This window comes from Panthera onca, chromosome A2 (genome assembly GCF_046562875.1).
Source record: "Panthera onca isolate mPanOnc1 chromosome A2, mPanOnc1 haplotype 2, whole genome shotgun sequence".
NCBI classification, from domain to species: Eukaryota; Metazoa; Chordata; class Mammalia; order Carnivora; family Felidae; genus Panthera; species Panthera onca.
Window position 1 is genome coordinate 82,303,192 of NC_138340.1, and position 17,975 is coordinate 82,321,166.

Sequence of the window (17,975 nt, forward strand, 5' to 3'; positions counted from 1 at the left end):
AGTGTTGGTACCAGTAGTTTGCCTAGCTTATAGAGATGGGACCCGAAGGACCTGAGGGCCCCAAGTCACACAGTCCCCAGGGGCAGTAGAATCCAGGTTCGAGTCTAAGCCATCTGACTACCAAGCCACAGGCTTAACACAACTCCATTACGCTGCCTCCCAGCACAGCAGCACTCTGGTGCCCAGTCAGAGCAGCAGCGCACAAGGCATAATACGTGATGCTCTATAGAGTGTTTGGAGGCTTGAAGAAGACACCACTCGCATCCCAGCACTGTAACAAAAGCAGTGGTTTTAATTCAGTGGGCACCCTTTCAGTCTTTTTAATGTCTTGCTTTTTTAAAAAGACATGATAGTAATCCTGAATGATTATTTAAATACGTTTCATCAACAAACTCTAAGTAAAAGATTAAGTATCTTATTTTTTTTTTTTTCAGATAAGTATCTTCTAAGTAAATGAAAATACAATAAAGCCTTCAGACTTTTATTTAGGTAAAGTTGTTTCTTTTGAGCCAAGGTACATCATATATACCTAAGAGAGAGTAAATTATGAAGATTCTGTGATTTTTATCAATAGAGAGATTTGTGTGTTTTTCTGATTAAAGAAATGATAAATTTTAATTGAAGAAAATTTGGAAAATATAGGAAAAAAATTTTAAAAACCTGCCTGTAATCTGGCCCTTCAGTTTACTTTGTAACATTTTTTATGTAGTTTTGATTATTCTGTATAAACAATTGTATTTTTTTGCCTTATGTAATCACAAGTATCATAGTCTTTATAATTATATTTTTAAATTATTATATACTGTCCTACATCAGTATTGAGCATTTAAGCTTTTTGCTGTCTTTTGCTATTAGAATTACTGCTGAAGTGAATGTATTTGTGAAGTTTTTCTTATATTTTGAATTATTTTCCTATGATAAATTCCTAGAATGCCTGCAATGGGGTGTAATAACATGTCCAAGGATTTTCATATGCAATTTTTAATCACTTTCAAGAATTTGACCTTTATTGTTATTGTTAAGTAATGCTATTATATGATAGTTCTTCTAACTGTATTTTTATCAGCTATTTTCTAGGTGTAGTAATCCCAATTTTTATTGAGTTACCATCTTGTGTTTGCTGTCCTCCCCAAAAGATTTAAGAGAACTTAATCTAAATGTAGCTATCTTCTAATGCTTTCTAGTTTACCTACAGGAGAAAGCTTTATTCTAAAGTAGTCAGAAACTGTAATTGCTAATGAGAGTAATGAGTAATCAGTACCATTGATTGTAATCTCTGTGCATTGTGCTTTCTACTATTTGAGGGCAAGGAAGTTTCCACTGTAACTAGATGTTCACATGTTGTGTCTGAAATTCACTTACTGGCTTGCCAAAGTTAAATAAGAAACACAGGTTAGAACAGACATGAGGTAGATCTTTTTCAGTTCAGAACCAAAGTTTAACATTATAAGTGTTCATAAGTGATAAACACTGAATATTCTCCTAGTAAAGCTTAAAGAAGTGACTTAACCCACTTCAAGTCACACAGCCAGTGACAAAGTGTTGATATGACCCTTAATGACCCTCAAAAATCTGTTGGCACCTTAGAAACCCCTGTGCCTCCATTTTTTTTGAATTAAAAGTTGTGTCCTCATTCTCTATCCCATCCCTAGCTCCTGAAAGGTAGAAAGAATCACATGCAGTCAGACTTGGTTTTGTACAACTACATATAGTTTTTCACTTCAGTTACATAAGTATCTCAACTGTGTATCCTCAACTACATTTATGCTTTTTGCTTATATCATTTCTCACCCAGATTTTTGCCAAGAGCCCTTATATCTTCTACCTTCTATTCATTTATTTATTTATTTACAGAGAGAGCTAGAGAAAGCACCAGCAGGGGAGAGGGGCAGAGAGAGAGAGAATTTTTTTTTTAATTTTTATTTATTTTTGAGAGAGAAAGAGACAGAGTGTGAGTGGGGGAGGGGCAGAGAGAGAGGGAGACACAGAATCTGAAGCAGGCCCCAGGCTCTGAGCGGTCAACACACAGCCCGACATGGGGACCGAACCCACGAACTGTGAGATAATGATCTGAGCTGATGTTGGACATTCAACCGACTGAGCCACCCTTGCGCCCCAGAGAGAGAGAGAGAGAGAAAGAGAGAGAGAGAATCTTAAGCAGACTCCATGCTCATTAGAGAGCCTGACATGGGGCTCTATCCCACAACGCTGGGGTCATGACTTGAGTGGAAATCAAGAGTTGGACCCTCAACTGACTGAACCACCCAGGCAGCCCTGTCCATTTACCTTTTAAATTGCAAATCCAAACCAGCCACTTAAGGTCTAAATCTCTTTTTAGTTACCATTGCCTTCAAAGTGAAAGCCAAGTTTTTAGTCAATCCTTTGTTGAATCTTTCCCCAGGTTTAACCAGACTAAATTAGCTCTTCGCTGTTTCTTCAGCATTTTGCGGGTGTTTTTGTTTGTTTGTTTTTTTAATGTTCTCTGCCTTTGGACACACAACTGTCTTTGCTTGGGTAACCCTTTTTCCTTATAGTTACCTGGTCAGCAGCGTCTTCTTGTTCTCTCAGTTAGATTAGGTATCAGATGCCCCCTTCTTTGAGAATCCTTTCATAACCCCCCAATTTAGTTATAGGTCTTTCCTGTATATATTACAGCACTCTTTGTAGGTACTGCTCGAGCTGCCATAACAAAATAGCACAGACTGTGTGGCTTAAGTGACAGAGATTTATTTTCTCACAGTTCTAGAGGCTAGAAGTCTTAAGATCAATGTGCCATCAGGATGGTGTCTGGTGAGGTTTCTCTTATGGACTTGTAAATGGCTACCTTCTCACTTGTTCTCACATGGTCTTTCTTTTGTGTGTGAGCAGAGAAAATTCTCTGGTGTCTCTTCTTAGAAGTATACCAGCTCTATTGGATTAATGCTCCACGCTTACAACTTCATTCAACCTTTGCTCTATGCATTTGGCCGTTTAGGGCTTCAACATATGAACAGGGCAGAGGGTACAATTCAGTCCATTACTGGTATCTTGTTTCTTTCTTTTTTTTTTTTTTTTTTAATTTTTTTAATGTTTATTTATTGGGGGGGGGGGAGGGAGAGAGAGAGACTACAAGCAGGGGAAGGGCAGAGAGGGAGACACAGAATCCGAAGCAGGCTCCAGGCTCTGAGCTGTCACAGAGCCCGATGTGGGGCTCGAACCCACGGATTGCAAGATCATGACCTGAGCCAAAGTTGGCTACTCAACCAACTTAGCCACTGAAGTGCCCCACTTGATTCTTTATATGTCCCCCTTTTCCTCTAAATTGAGGAGGGGCAGGGAAAGAGACTATGTCTTATTTGTCTTTCTACTCCCAGTGGCTCACATATGTCACTAAATCTCAAAGACTGACAGACCTAAAAATTGACCTTTAGATGGTTTTTTATTTCTAATGATTATCCCTAGAGTTCTGCTTGGCCAGTATGTGAATCTTTGGAACTTTTGTGCCTAATAAACATTTTGTCATTGTTGAGCTCTTAGAGGAATCTGTAGAAGTTCTGTCTAACAAAAATCTCCAGTAGTTCTGTCTAGTTCACAGGACTTCATTACATGATCAAAAAGTATAACTTAGCATTATGTAAGAGAAGTGAATGCTTTCTTCTTAACCCCTCACTTGAAGGGGAACAATAGGATGGAGGTGATACCAGAACTGTGGATACAGGAACCACTGTCTCAGGAACTGAGGCCATGGGAGGGACATGGACACTTAGGCACAGCCAGAAGAAAGAAAGAGGGATAAAGTTGGTTCCCAGCCCCACCAGAGAGGATGGTAGTCACAGGGCTGAAAGAATACAGATAAATAACCAGCAAGAGGTTATATAAAATCTGAAGTTCTTTAAGATGTTCTTCTTTGTGCCTGAAACTCTGAACCTCATAAGTAGCGTTTGCATCCCCCTTCTTTTTATTTTTTATTTTATTTTTTTAATTTATTTGTTTAGTAGTCCCTACACCCAACCTGGGGCTCGAACTTATGACCAAGAGATCAAGAGTCACATGCTCTTCCAACTGAGCCAATTGGGCAGCCTGTGTCCCCCTTCTTTTTAAAGATAATTAATTTAGTGTTAGTGAATAGAAGTACTATCACTAATGTTAGATACACACTATGTAAGGAGCTTTTCAGAGTGTTTTACTTGAATTTCTAGTACCTATCTCCGATTTTATTTTACAAAAAAATAAATAAATAAAACAAGGCTCAGAAAGGTAAAGGGACTTAATAAGCGTCACATTAGAGTTCATATTAAAAACATCAAAAACTATACTTTTCAAAATTTCAGCTTTGTTATAAAACAACTAGACACTTTGAGTTAAATTCCAGGGTAGTTCATAAAGATGATTGGTATTTAAAAAAAAAATTTAAGTCTCTTTTTTCTTTTTAAAGAAACTTATTACTTAGGAGATTATAAAGCTGAGATTTGTTTTTATGGGACCTCTTTAAATACATATTAGGAGGTAAAGTGGTATGTTAAGCTTCCATCTTGGTGTGCTAGACCAGGATTCTTTCGGTTGCAGGTGGCAAAAACCAAATGCAAACTAGCTTTTGCAAAAAGTGTTGTTTTTGTTTTTGTTTTTTTGCTGCTTATTATAAAAATTAAAAACAAAAACAAAAAAACCAGGAAACTAGGTAGACTGGTCAGTAACAATAGCCCGATGGCTGTATGTTCCAGTTTGCCTGGGACTGTGCAACCGTCCAAGTCTACTTGTGTTGTCCTGAGGCTTTTATTTCACAGCTCTTCTTTCACTCTCAAAAGAGTCCTGATTTACATGATAAGTTGCATAGTCATTCAAAACAGCATATGCCCATCTCTTTGATTAAATAATTATTGATATTTTAGAATATTTACTTAATATATTTTGTTGAAGTAAATTATATACATCATGATATTTTACCCCAGTATACATCAACATGCATCTCTTCAAAATAGGCACATTACACGACATTACAACAATCACACCTAACAGAATGAGCAAAAATCTCCTAACTTTCAGATTCTCCAGTTGTTCCAAAACAGAATTTGAAACTCCTAGGCCCTGCATTAAAGCATTGCTGGATCTAGAGGCTCAGGTGATGTCTTTTTGTGTTGTTGATTCTGTTCTCATCATGCTGGTCTCATTCTTAAGAAGGCTTTTTTCTGAGTGGTGGCTGAGGTGGTATGGTAATTTTGTATTTCCATAGTAGTACTTGTGATCTAGGAGAAGGGCCTTCTTTCAAGTACTTATATTAATCCCTGAAAAAGATTCTGATTGGCCCCACTTAGGCACATGCCCATCTTTTTATTTAAAAAAAAAAACAAACAAAAACAATTTTTTTAAGTGTTTATTTTTTAGAGAGAGTCAGAGACATAATGTGAGTGGGGGAGGAACAGAGAGAGAGGGAGACACAGAATCTGAAGCAGGCTCCAGTCTCTGAGCTGTCAGCACAGAGCCTGATGCAGGGGTTGAACCCATGAACCGTGGGATCATGACCTGAGCTGAAGTCAGACGCTCAACCAACTGAGCCATGCAGGTGCCCCGCCCATCTTTTTATTAATTCCTGTGCCCAAAATTAAGACTGTGGCAAGACTAGCATACATTTCTATCCCTGAAGTCAGAGAAATAAGACCATTTGATTGACAGATACAAGGGGCAGACTCCCAAAAGGTAGACACTTTTATGTCTAGAAAGTATAAAGGATGCTGAGCAGGCAAAAGCAAGATTTCTTCTTCGTATGACAGTGCTTAGTATTGGTGAGTGTTTAGAGGTTTTCCTGAAAAATACACCCAAGTAAATTTATGTTACTATTTCTGAGTGGATAAACTTCTATTGAAAAGAAGCTCTTTATAGCCTTATTACACATATCATAGACTTACTTCCTTGTTTGGAAAACAAAGAAATAAGAGCACTAGAAGTTAGTGGTTCTTTTGATTGTGATCTTACTAGGAATGCCCTTAGATTTATATGCAGCTGGTTTTCACTATAGCGTTAAAGTGTGTACTTTAGAGACTGTGTTGGATGTTATCTTGTTCCAGGAGTTTATTACTGAATACTGTGGGTAGCCAGTGGCAAAGAAAAAGTAGTCTGAAAGAGCTTGTCTGGAGTAACATCTTAAACTCATTTAAAATTAGAAAAATAATCTGCCAAGAAGCAGTGTTAGAACAATTTTTAAAGTTTTGAAGAAGTGACTATCAGATCTATAATTAAACATATTTTCTTTCCCTTTTTGTAGTTGCTGCAATAGTGTTATTCTGTTCCGCTTCTAGCCCACATAGCATACCTCTGACTGAAGTGATTGGGCCAGTATGGCTGATGCTGCTCCTGGGAACTGTGCATTGCCAGATTGTGTCAACAAGAACACCGAAACCTCCTCTGAGCACAGGGGGTAAAAGAAGGAGGTACTCTGTTATAAGTGATCTTTTTGTGTATGTCTGTAACTTGAATCTAAGATTGTTCTTGACTTGAATAAAATGTCATCTTGTAAAGTCACTCTTTCAAATAAAGCAGGGAGTTTCAGAGTAAACTGCCAGGAGATTTAGGTTGTGCATTTGCTTTAAGGCCATTGTGAGACCACATACCTACTTTTGTTGTTTTTGCTTTCTTTTCTGAAGCTCATCTGCAAGGCACCTAATATCATTGCAGGGAATATATTAGCTGGAATTGCTGATAATTCTCTCTGTTTACAAAATCTTGTACTTATACTTTGACAATAAGAGCCAAGAAAAAATTTCAGTCAAATTCTATTTATTAAATGCTATTTGAAGCTGTTTTATATTGCCCCTTGATTAAGTAAACGTAGCAAGTCTCACTGGCCACTCAGCACAATGGAGTTCTGTTTAAAGGGTCTTTTGGAGCAATTCCTCTTTTGAATATCGTTGCTAAGAGATTGTGACATTTGCAGTATGGGGATGTTGAGATTTAAGCCCTTTTTGTTTTGAAAAGATAATACCTTCATTAGATAAATAGCATTATTGATCAGTTAGATTATAATTCTTTCCAATCTAAATTTTCTTCTTTCTTCTTCCTTCTTCTGCAGATAAGTGGCATTCAAGTAGGGAAGAAATGCTTTTGTAAAAATCTGTCCAGTGTTATCCTTACAACCTAATGTCCACTGACCTGTCATTAAGAGCAAGAAACAATACCTAACATTTATAGAAATTGTTCTCAAATATGTACCTTAACATTTGGATTAACTTCTATCCAGTTTATTTGAATTTTATTGTGTATTGAAGTTCCTGTGTTTATGTTTTATCAAAATTTTGAATGTACTGCCAAGAAAGTGGTTGTTAAAATTTTAAAGTTAATCGGCTCTTAACCTCTTCTGATGAAGGAAATTAAGAAAAGCAGCCCATTTGGAAGTACATAGGGAAGGAGATGGTTCTAGTACCACAGACAACACACAGGAGGGAGCAGTTCAGAGCCACGGAACCAGCACCTCTTACGGCGTCGGCGCTGTCTTCAGAGACCTCTGGCACGCGGCTTTCTTTTTATCAGGGTTTGTATTTATTCAAGGCTTTATATGGCATAGAGATGCACTATCCCTTTTCTGGGACTCAGTCTCAGTTAATGATTATTAATGACTTTAAATATGACAGTTCTGGGGGGTGCCTGGGTGGCTCAGTTGGTTAAGCATCTGACTCTTGACTTCGGCTCAGGTCAGATCTCACAGTTCGTGAGTCAAGCCCCACTTTAGGTTCAGTTGAGACCCTGGAGCCTGCCTGCTTCAGATTCTATGTCTCCCTTTCTCTCTGCTCCTCCCGCATTCATGCTCTTTCTCTCTCTCTCTCAAAAATAAATAAACATTTTAAAAAAATAAAGAAAGAAAGAAAGAAAGAGAGAAAGAAAGGAAAGAAAAGGAAAGGAAGGAAAGAAGGAAAGGAAGAAAGGAAGTAAGGAAGGAGAGGAGAGAGAGAGAGGGAAAGAGAGAAAGAAAAAGAAAGAAAGAAAGAAAGAAAGAGAGGAAGGAAGGAAGGAAGGAAGGAAGGAAGGAAGGAAGGAAGGAAGACACAATATTATAATTGGGCACCTGGGTGGCTCAGTTGGTCCCACTTCGGCTCAGGTTATGATCTCGTAGTTCGTGATTTCGAGCCCTGTGTCAGGCTCTGTGCTGAAGAGCTCAGAGCTTGAACCCTGCCTTGGATTTTGTGTCTCCCTCTCTCTCTGCCCCTCCCCTGCTCAGAGTCTGTCTTTCTTTCTCTTTCTCTCAAAAATAAATAAACATTTAAAAAATTTTTTTAAATATGGCAGTTCTGGTATGGATTTTGTTTTGATAAATTATAATGCTACAGATGATGGAAAAACAGAGACCATAAAGTTTACTTTGGGATATGTGTAAATACATCTATATGAGAATGAGTATATACCATCACAGTATGTTTAGTTGGGATTTCTTGATTTTGGTTTATTTAATGATTTTTCAAATACTGTTTGACTTCTATTGAATTGGTCATTTTATTTTTATCAGCACTATTAGTCAAAGTGACTATTAATGCCATGTGAGTTGTACATTTTTCTCTAATCCCTGCTTCAATTATGTAAAATTATCTGAAGTAAAACATATAGGCATTATTATTTAAAATAATAAAATGTATACCATAGCATGAAATTCTGGTTTTATACATTGGGCTTTTTGTATAGTTTGTATCACAGCAAAGATTTACCAAATAGGGAAATATAATTACAGCAAACTTCAAAAATAAACCTAATTCAATCTTGTATTGTCATTTTTAATGGTTGATTCAAAACATGTAAGGGTTATATTAATAGTTTACATAGACATAATAAGTTTGAAAAAAGTTAAAAAGCTATGATCAAAACACAGAATTGATAAAACTTGCCAAGTTAATAAATCAAGGGATACTGCACGTAACTATTTTTGAGCACTTTTGTTAACTCCTTCACTAGTATCATTGTTTCCTCAACTTGTGTTTGTGCTCTTAATGATAAAGTTTATCATACGTTACACAATTAAGCCATGGTATCCTGGGAGTATTTTCAAGTGCTTGTAATTTTGAGGGAAATTGTACCAAAGCCTAAGTTTGAAGTAACATGAAATTAAGTTGGATCCCCTGACCATTCCAACCACCTGTTCTTTGTCCAGAAAAGATACAGGCTTTGGTTTTATTTTGAATTTGACTTTCATTGTCTTTGTTAGTTTTTTGTTGTTGTTGTTTGTTTTTTAATAAATAGCTGTCCTTTCCAACAGTAGGATGTGAAAGTTTTATCACTGTGAAGTCAGTTTCTTAAGACCTTCTGATGAGCACTTATAAATAGCATAGTATATATGTTTTGCTTTTGGGGAATCATTTAGTTGTTTGGGTTGTCCAAAACTAAAATTGTATTACATAGTATTCAAAATCCCCCTAGATCAATAGGTTAGTGCCTTTGGAATTCTACCATGTTTCTCTAGTCAAATGAGATTCAGACTTCAATTTTCTTCCTTTTGGACTATAGAATGACCTTGACTACCAGTCACTGATATTATAATGGCTAAATCCCTTTGGATTTATATCTTTAAAATGACAACTTTGTAATCTAAATGTTTTTATTTTTTAAAAAAAAAAATTTTTTAACGTTTATTTATTTTTGAGACAGAGAAAGACAGAGCATGAACGGGAGAGGGGCAGAGAGAGAGGGAGACACAGAATCGGAAGCAGGCTCCAGGCTCTGAGCCATCGGCCCAGAGCCCGATGCGGGGCTTGAACTCACGGATCGCGAGATCGCGACCTGAGCTGAAGTCGGATGCTTAACCGACTGAGCCACCCAGGCGCCCCTCTAAATGTTTTTAAAGATGTACTATTTTAATCTGTCTCATTTTGGAACGGGTTTGTTAGCATATGAATGAATGTTTTAAATATTAGGTACAAAAAGATCTTAAGAAAAATGTTAATTTTGGAATTTCTAAACTGAGTTCTGAAATCTTGATGATGTCTTGTTCTTTCAAGCTTTGATAAATCAGAAAGGCCTTAAACTGAAATACCAACTGAGACTTAAAATTGTTTCTGGTGATAATAAATTGAAAAGCTAGATACCTCCATTAAGGTATCTGAATTAACATAACTAGGAAAATAAATGTATGACCACACAAATGTTTAAGCTTCATGTAGAGTGTCTGTTGGTTTTGTAGATGTTAGGATGAAAACTACTGTTTATTTTTATATCCTGAATTTGTAAGTTGGGAAGGCCCTATTTATCATTTCTAAGTACCTTTCATTTTCAGGATAAAACAATTTTTTAGATAAGGCATAATATTTCTCATTTGAAAAAAAATTAGGAATTATTGTAAAAGGATTCCATGAACCTAAGAAAACAAAGCCAACGAAAGTAGCAATTTAAAAAGATGTAGAAATCAACTATACTTCCTAAGTATTTAGTACTTTAATTTCAAAGAATTATAGTCATAAATTAGCATAATTATAAGTTTTAGTAAGAATATTGAATAGGAAGAATTACATCTAGCTAGTATATCTCTTCAGCATAATACCTTCTTCAGAATTCAGATACTAAGGTTTCTTACCTGTCCTTTAATTTACTATCACAATATCACTGAAAAACAGTCAATATAAATTGACTTGGTGGATGAGAGACAGATGCCAGAGTAAAACTGGTCATACGTTAATTCAGATGGCTGACCTCCATATTGACTATTTTTAACACCTAAAGATTTAATAAATTGATTTTTTTCACATAATGTAGTATACTGCATAATGAATTAAAGTGGTACGCAGTCCCACCATAAATTTTTGGTATAAGGATTAAAATTTTATTTTTAATTTAAGTCATTTAAGCTATGAACTGGGTGAAGCGTGTCTTCCACAGACAAGGATGAAGACCATGTAAATATCAGTATATCACAGATTTTTCAAAAATATCTTAGGCCAAGGGCGCCTGGGTGGCTCAGTCAGTTAAGTGTTCAACTTCGGCTCAGGTCATGATCTCGCAGTTCGTGAGTTCAAGCCCTACGTCGGGCTCTGTGCTGAAAGCTCAGAGCCTGGAGCCTGCTTTGAATTCTGTGTCTCCCTTTCTCTCTTCCCCTCCCCTGCTCTTGCTCTGTCTCTCCCTCTCTCTCAAAAAGTGAATAAATGTTAAAAAATTTTTTCTATATCTTAGGTCACAGATTAACTCATTAAGCTCTGCTAGAGCCACTCTGTTTTGGAGTAGTCCTAGAAAAATTACAGGTACCATACATAAACCTGGTACATAATACATAATTTGGTACACACCTCTCAAATTTGCATGTTACAAAGGATACCTAGGGAAACAGGGGCCCAAAAGTCTTTGAAGGGCTATGTTAGCATATCATGAAGGTATATGCATAGCTGTGCACACAGTAGAGGTAATATGTAGGCTTCTGTGTCATTTTCTAATGTCTGAGATTTTATGCATTCTGTCTCTCTAGCTTCCTTTCCCTCTGGATTCTTAACCTTGTAGAAATGACAGCAGGACTAGAAATTTCATACCATGTTCTAGAATAAGAGTTATTTGCTACTGTTAACTTTCCCCATAGGAACATCTCTCGAATATCCTTTAGTACTGGAAGGATAATCTTCAGTTGGGTCTATTTATATACCTCTAAATGTTTTCAAGAGCACCAACAAACATTTCCAACTTTTTTTTTCCCTATAGCAGTACAGAGTACCATGAATGTTATGATTGCCTGATGAGGTTTTTCAAATAGAAACACACTGGTTTTCATGTTTGGTACAGTAGATCTGAAATTTCATAAGCTAGTAAATTCTTTAAAAGTTGTGTTACATTTTTGGTTAAAGTTTTCAGTGTTGAAAAACGCAACCATTTTCATGATTTATTTATGGCATAGGCTGTACATTTATTTGCATTTTTTCAGACAAGACCAAAATCATCATTCATCTCACAAAGGAACTAAGCTAATTATACTGCTTACATTTTTGAAAGTCATTTCCTCCTCAGAGTATTTTTGACATAGAGTTATCCTTCTTGACTTGTCAAGCATAAGACTTTTAAAACAATTCTACACAGGTCATGCCATTCAAAGATTAATGTAGTAGGCTAGTTACAAAATTAACTATAAAGTTATAAAACATGGTAAGCCTTGACCATGGCAGTGGAATTGCACATTGTTTCTTTGCAAATGCTTTTTGTTCAAAATCCAACGCATGAAATACTGTTTCTATCACAGAAATAACTAAGAGCAGTATGGCCTAGTATGTCTCCTGTTTTCACCGCACTGCTAACCTCATTGCCCACATGCCTGTGACTCATGGTATTTAGGTTGATCTAAGAAAAAAATTGTTAACTCTGGTTTTTACCAAGTTAGTGTATTATATGCATTAAATGTAGCTGTCAAAAGGTAGATTTTTTTTGTGGATAATATGAAAAAAGTACCATTTCTTTCTATACTACAGTACTTTAATTCCTAATACCAGCTTTTTTTGTACTGTGTGTTTTATTTTTGGTAGAGAACGATGATTTAGATACATATGTTTGTTTTAAAATCAAAATGCTATTCACTTACTCTTATTTTTGTACATATTTTAAAGTTGACTTGAATGAAGTACCCATCCCTTTAAAAATTAGTCTAAGTAGAATTTTACAATATTAGTATTTTAAATATATCTCTCAGTCCTACTCCCTTTCTCTAGTATCTTTACTCCCTAAAACAATGGAATGTGGTAATAAAGCATCTGAGTCTTGGTAACCTGTGTTCCTTTTGAGAAACTAATATTATTCTCTGAGGTTCTTACTTTCAGCTCTTAATGGCACTATGAACGACACAGCAGTCAGTGGTGGAACTAAACATCACCTGGAGCAGCCAGTTTTTGACCCTCTTTACCTCCATTAATTGGAATTTAGCTTTCCTACTCTCTCTTTCCTTTCCGCATTTTTGTGATGCTCAAACCAAGAATACCCTAATCAGGGTACAAATCAGCTTGTACTTTTTAAAAGATGTAATTTTATTTTGAAACAATTTCAAACTTCTAGAAGAGTTGAGAGAACAGCACAAAGAACTCCCATATATCTTTCACCCAGAGACCCCATTTAAATTCTGATGGTCTCTGTTAATAGCTTTGTTCCTTCCCGCAGAAGCTCTAATCTGGGTCATGTCTCTCTAGTCTCCTTCAGTCTGGAACAGACATCAGTCTTTCCTCAACTTTCACGTTTTTAACGTTTCTGAAGACTTACAAGGAAGTCATTTTGTACAAAGTCACTTAATTTAGGTTTTGCCTCTGGTTGGGATCTGACTCCAAATGACTTGTGAGTGCCAAATATGTGTATCTTTTCCTAACTCCAAGGTCAGCATTATCAGTTGGTTGGTACTTGAAACTGGCCATGGTGGGATTACTTACACCATGGAAATCAGGAAACACTACAAACAAGGACTGTAGAGCTGGTTGTTTAACATTTAGCAGCATAATACTGAGTTAGTAGTGTGATGTTTCTTCATGATTAAACCCAAGTTATGCATTTTTGGCAGGAATATCAGAGAAGTGATACTTAGTTCTTATTGCATCCTATCAGATGGAAAACAAAGTAAATTTGTTCCTTTACTGCTGATATTGATGTTAATCACTTAATATAATATCTACCAGATTTCTCCATTGTATATTTACTTTTCCCTTTATAATCAACAAATCTCCTGTGTGGAGACACATGAAGATTATAAAAATAACTTCTTTCTCATCCCACCTTCACCTTCTAGTTTTAGCATCTATTTGATGATTATTGCCTGAATTATGGTGGTTGCCGAATGGTGATTTTTCTTTCTCTGTCATTTCTTCTGCATTTATTAGTTGACATTCTGCTTTAAGGATAAGCTTTCCCTTATTTATTCCTAGATTTTCATTTTATTCAATTGGTTAATGTCATTATTCATTTTGATGATCAGATTGGCCTAAATTTGGCCAGTGGAGCCCCTTTGAGCAGTTTGTCTTTTTCATATTTCCCTATCATTCCTTGATCACTTTCTTACTTTCTAGAACAACAAAATGTTTTAGGTTCGGCTTGTACTTCCTCTGTCTCAGCCCTGGAGTCATCCATTTCTTCGAGGAGGGTGGTATATAGAAAGCAAGATCTGAGTTCTAAAAGTGCTCATTGCTGTTGTGGTGTTAAAACTCCCAGACCTTCTTAGTGGGCAGAGCTGGAAAGTGGTGTGTGTGTGTGTGTGTGTGTGTGTGTGTGTGTGTGTGTGTATCCCTCTACTTTTATTTCTATATTTAGATGTATTATAAACCATGACTTTGCAATGATAGCTCCAATTCAAATATGGTACCTCAAAGTTTATCTTTTCTTTATATTCACATGTTCCTTCTCTATCACTGAAAAATCTGATTCCCATTGTCCTCAGTATACTTATTTATTTAGTTAGTCTCCATATGTAGCCCATTCCCAAAACCCCATTGGGCTACACCTGACACCTTGCCCCAGAATTGTCCTTGAATGGGGTGCTATTATTGGCTGCCACCGGTCTGCCCTGCTGCCCCACTGCAGCACTTCTCAAGCAAGAGCCCTTACTACCAGCCACTGCCAAGCTGCCTGTTTGTATTTTGAGCTACTTTGTAAACTCTGAGGGTGGTACTTATATTTGCTATTTTCTTTGTCCTTTCAGCTTGGTTTGCAACTTCTCTGCATTTAGTTTGTGAGAAACATCAGAAAGCTGCTATAGCTTAGTAACTTACTGTTGATGTCTCCTGAGGGTGTTCCATGTACTTTGAGGAGATAGTGGGGAAAGAAACAACCCAGAGAAGATTGGAAGTAGAGATAAAGAAGAGAGGAAGGGAGATAGCAGAAAGGTATGTGGAATGGGTTACTGCTAGTACTTCCATCCTCCCCTCCACCAAGAGTACATTCCCCTCAGAAAAATCCCAGAGGCAGCAGTTACTACTGATTCAAAGCCCTTTTCCCTAGGCCTTTATCTTTTTGCCCTTTAGGGTTCTGGTTCACTCTGCAGGTTTTCAGCTATTTTTTCTACTTTGACTATAGGCCTCCAGGCCTGTGTTTTCAACTGCCTAGTGATCTTTCTAAGGATGTTCCTAGGCCCTTGAGGGCCAGCATTTCCATCTTCTAAGATAAATTTCTCCTCTTGCATATCCTGTCTGATTAATAGTTCTACCAATTTTCCAGTCTTCTTTCATCCCATTCATCTCCTTTTCCCCGTTTTTCCACCCCAGTGTAATTTCTAAGAACCTTCATAGATCCCTTTCCAGCACACTGGTCTAGCTTTTCAATTCTCACATTTTTGAAATATCAAGACTTTATTTCCCTAGGTCTTTTTCTATATCCACATGTTGCGCAATGTTTAAGGGAGAGATGTGAAGGGAACAATTAATAACTGATGATTTTATCACTTTATTCCTGAGGCAGAGAGGGTCACACATTTTCTCTGCATCTTTTATCTTCTGTTTTGCCCTTTCTCCTCTCTACTTTAATCCATTTTCCTCCTTCCCTCTGTAACTCTTAAGTGATCTTTGTTCAATGGTTCATTCCCTTGGTCTCTCCATCTCTTAGGGTCATATAGAAAGAAAAGGGTCAGGAGATTGGGCTTCTGAGTCTTGCAACTCTATGGAGATGTGTTCTGAATGACTAGAAGGCATCAGACATCTGCGAAGCTTATGGGAAGTGTGGTCTGTACCATTTAGTAACCTTGCAGGAGAAGATCAGGAAGAAGAGAGGCCTGTTTGTATAAAACAAAAGCTTTTTAGGCTTTGATGAGTGTGTTAAGAAATCCCATCAGGCAATTTCCCCACGAGGAGGCACTTGGAGGTAGTGTGGAGAATATAGTTACCTTCATAGTCAGAAGGTCTGTATTCTAATGCTGGCTTTGCCTCTAACTAGTTCTGTCACCTTATATAAGTTACTTAGATTACTTAGATCTCTTTATATCTCTGATCCATTGTTTCCAAAATGAGCATTTAGAATAGGTGAGTTCTAAGGTCCTACAAAGTTCTAAAAGATTCCAATACGACTGAGTTAACTATAGTATTAAAGATATGTTTTTTGTGTGCATTTTTAAAAAATTTTGTTTTTTGGCCTTTAAAAAAGCAATATAATTTTTTTTTTCCTGCAAGTCTGATACTCTGCAGAAAATTCAAGGGGATTTATTTAAATAAAGTTAAATGCAATTGCTTTTTAATAATACAGGCTTAATAATTTAGGCTTAATCTGCATTGAGCACATTTTAATTTTGTGTGGGACTTCCACTGTATTTCTGCTATTTCTTTTGGATAGCTATTCTTTCACCCTCTGTAGTCTCTGAGAGTCTCTGAAAAAGACTCCTCAAGCATTGGCCTGTTAATCAAAAAGTCTTGTTTATTATTTTACATGTTGTATTTTATGTATTGAAAATAATTAAATTCCTATAAGTGAAGAATTTCAGTGGTAGCCTTTTAGGTAATTAATGGCTACATGATGCTAATATTTTTTCCAGAGTATTTCTAGTGGGTGAAAGAGGTTACTTCTTTATTTTCTTTGCGTTGTTCATGTCTACTTCTTCCATTATTTATATTTCTTTCTAATTTTTTTAAATGTTTATTTACTTTTGAGAGAGAGAGAAAGAGAGCAGAGGCAGGGGCAGAGAGAGAGAGGAAGACACAGAATCTGAAACAGGCTCCAGGCTCTGAGCTGTCAGCACAGAGCCCGATGCAGGGCTCTAACTTGTGAACTGCAAGATCATGACCTGAGCCGAAGTCAGATGCTTAACTGACTGAGCCACCAGGTGCCCAGAAACTTGTATTATAAAGTTTTCCCTTTCTTAACATATTTTTATGCTACAAAAGGTTATATGGCTCCTTTGTATTCTACAATGAATTTATCAGAGATATTTATTTATATATACTAATAGTAAAGTATTGGGGTAAGCAAAAGTATTAAAACCAAGATAAACCACCAGTCACAATTTAATCTAATAATTATAGAAACAGTTTTTTTGTTTTTTGTTTTTAAATTTATTTTTTGAGAGAGAGCACATGCACTCACAAGTTGGGGAGGGGCAGAGAGAGAAGGAGAGAGAGAATCCTAAGCAGTCTCCGTGCTGTCGGTGCAAAGCCCAACTTGGGGCTCGATCTCACAACCCTGAGATCATGACCTGAGCTGAAATCAAGAGTCAACACTTAACTAACTGAACCACCCAAGCACCCTTAGAAACAGTTTTTAAACAAAAATTTAAAATATATTATTAACTGTAATAAAAAGGGCAAAGTTTTGATCATAGATTTTTCATAAAGACCAAGTGATTTTAATCAAGAATCATTTGATAAGTTAGGGCATGTCTCTTAGAATTGATATTTGTTAAGACCTCAAAACCAATCAAGTAAGCTAAATTAGGACATTGATTGACAATTATTGACTTTTTATGATAGGTATTCTATTTCTAAATTATTTATTGTAAAAAATAAGATAGCCATTAAAATTCTGAAAAATAACTACCAGATTTAATTTTTAACAGAGCATAATTTCTATCAGTAACCCATGAAAATAAGCTAGGTCTACATAACATGCTTCTGCAATTTCTTCTTTTTAGATCAAAGAAAGCGAAGAATTCAATTGATAAATCAACTGAGACTGACAATGGCTATGTATCCCTTGAAGGGAAAAAAACTGTTAAAAGCAGTGAGGAGGGAATACAAAGCCATGAACCTCAGTGTGAAACTGTTGGACCAGAAGAGACAACGTGGCACACAGGAACACTGAGGAACATTTCCAGCAAAGTAAGTGTGATTTTTAAAATTGTTTGTTTGTGTGGTCTTTTATCAGCTGATGGAAAGTGACTTAGACATCGGAATCACCTTTGAAGTATGTATTTTTTCCAGAATTTATTCTGTAGCCTTTACAAATCACACTGATAAAGCTGAAAATAAAGTTACTTGATTAAATTTGATTGCTAGTGTAACTTGGTGCCTTCTGAATTGATTGATGGCTCCAATTTTTCCAGAATGTTAAAGCACTTGGGGTTGCCTCGGTGGCTCAGTCGGTTGGGCGTCTGACTTCAGCTCAGG

At 36.5% G+C, this 17,975-nt stretch overlaps 1 protein-coding gene across 4 annotated transcripts in view; it reads left to right on the top strand.

Moving 5' to 3' along the window:
* The window catches only part of PHTF2 (putative homeodomain transcription factor 2), a 126,003-nt gene that overhangs the window by 78,408 nt on the left and 29,620 nt on the right, over window positions 1-17,975 (top strand). For all 4 annotated transcript variants that reach the window (XM_060632317.3, XM_060632318.3, XM_078442535.2 and 1 more), the window contains exons 6-8: window positions 6,239-6,404; window positions 7,337-7,501; window positions 17,501-17,687. In XM_060632317.3, coding sequence (XP_060488300.3) covers window positions 6,239-6,404; window positions 7,337-7,501; window positions 17,501-17,687 — 518 coding nt within the window. The remainder of the gene's footprint in view (window positions 1-6,238; window positions 6,405-7,336; window positions 7,502-17,500; window positions 17,688-17,975) is intronic.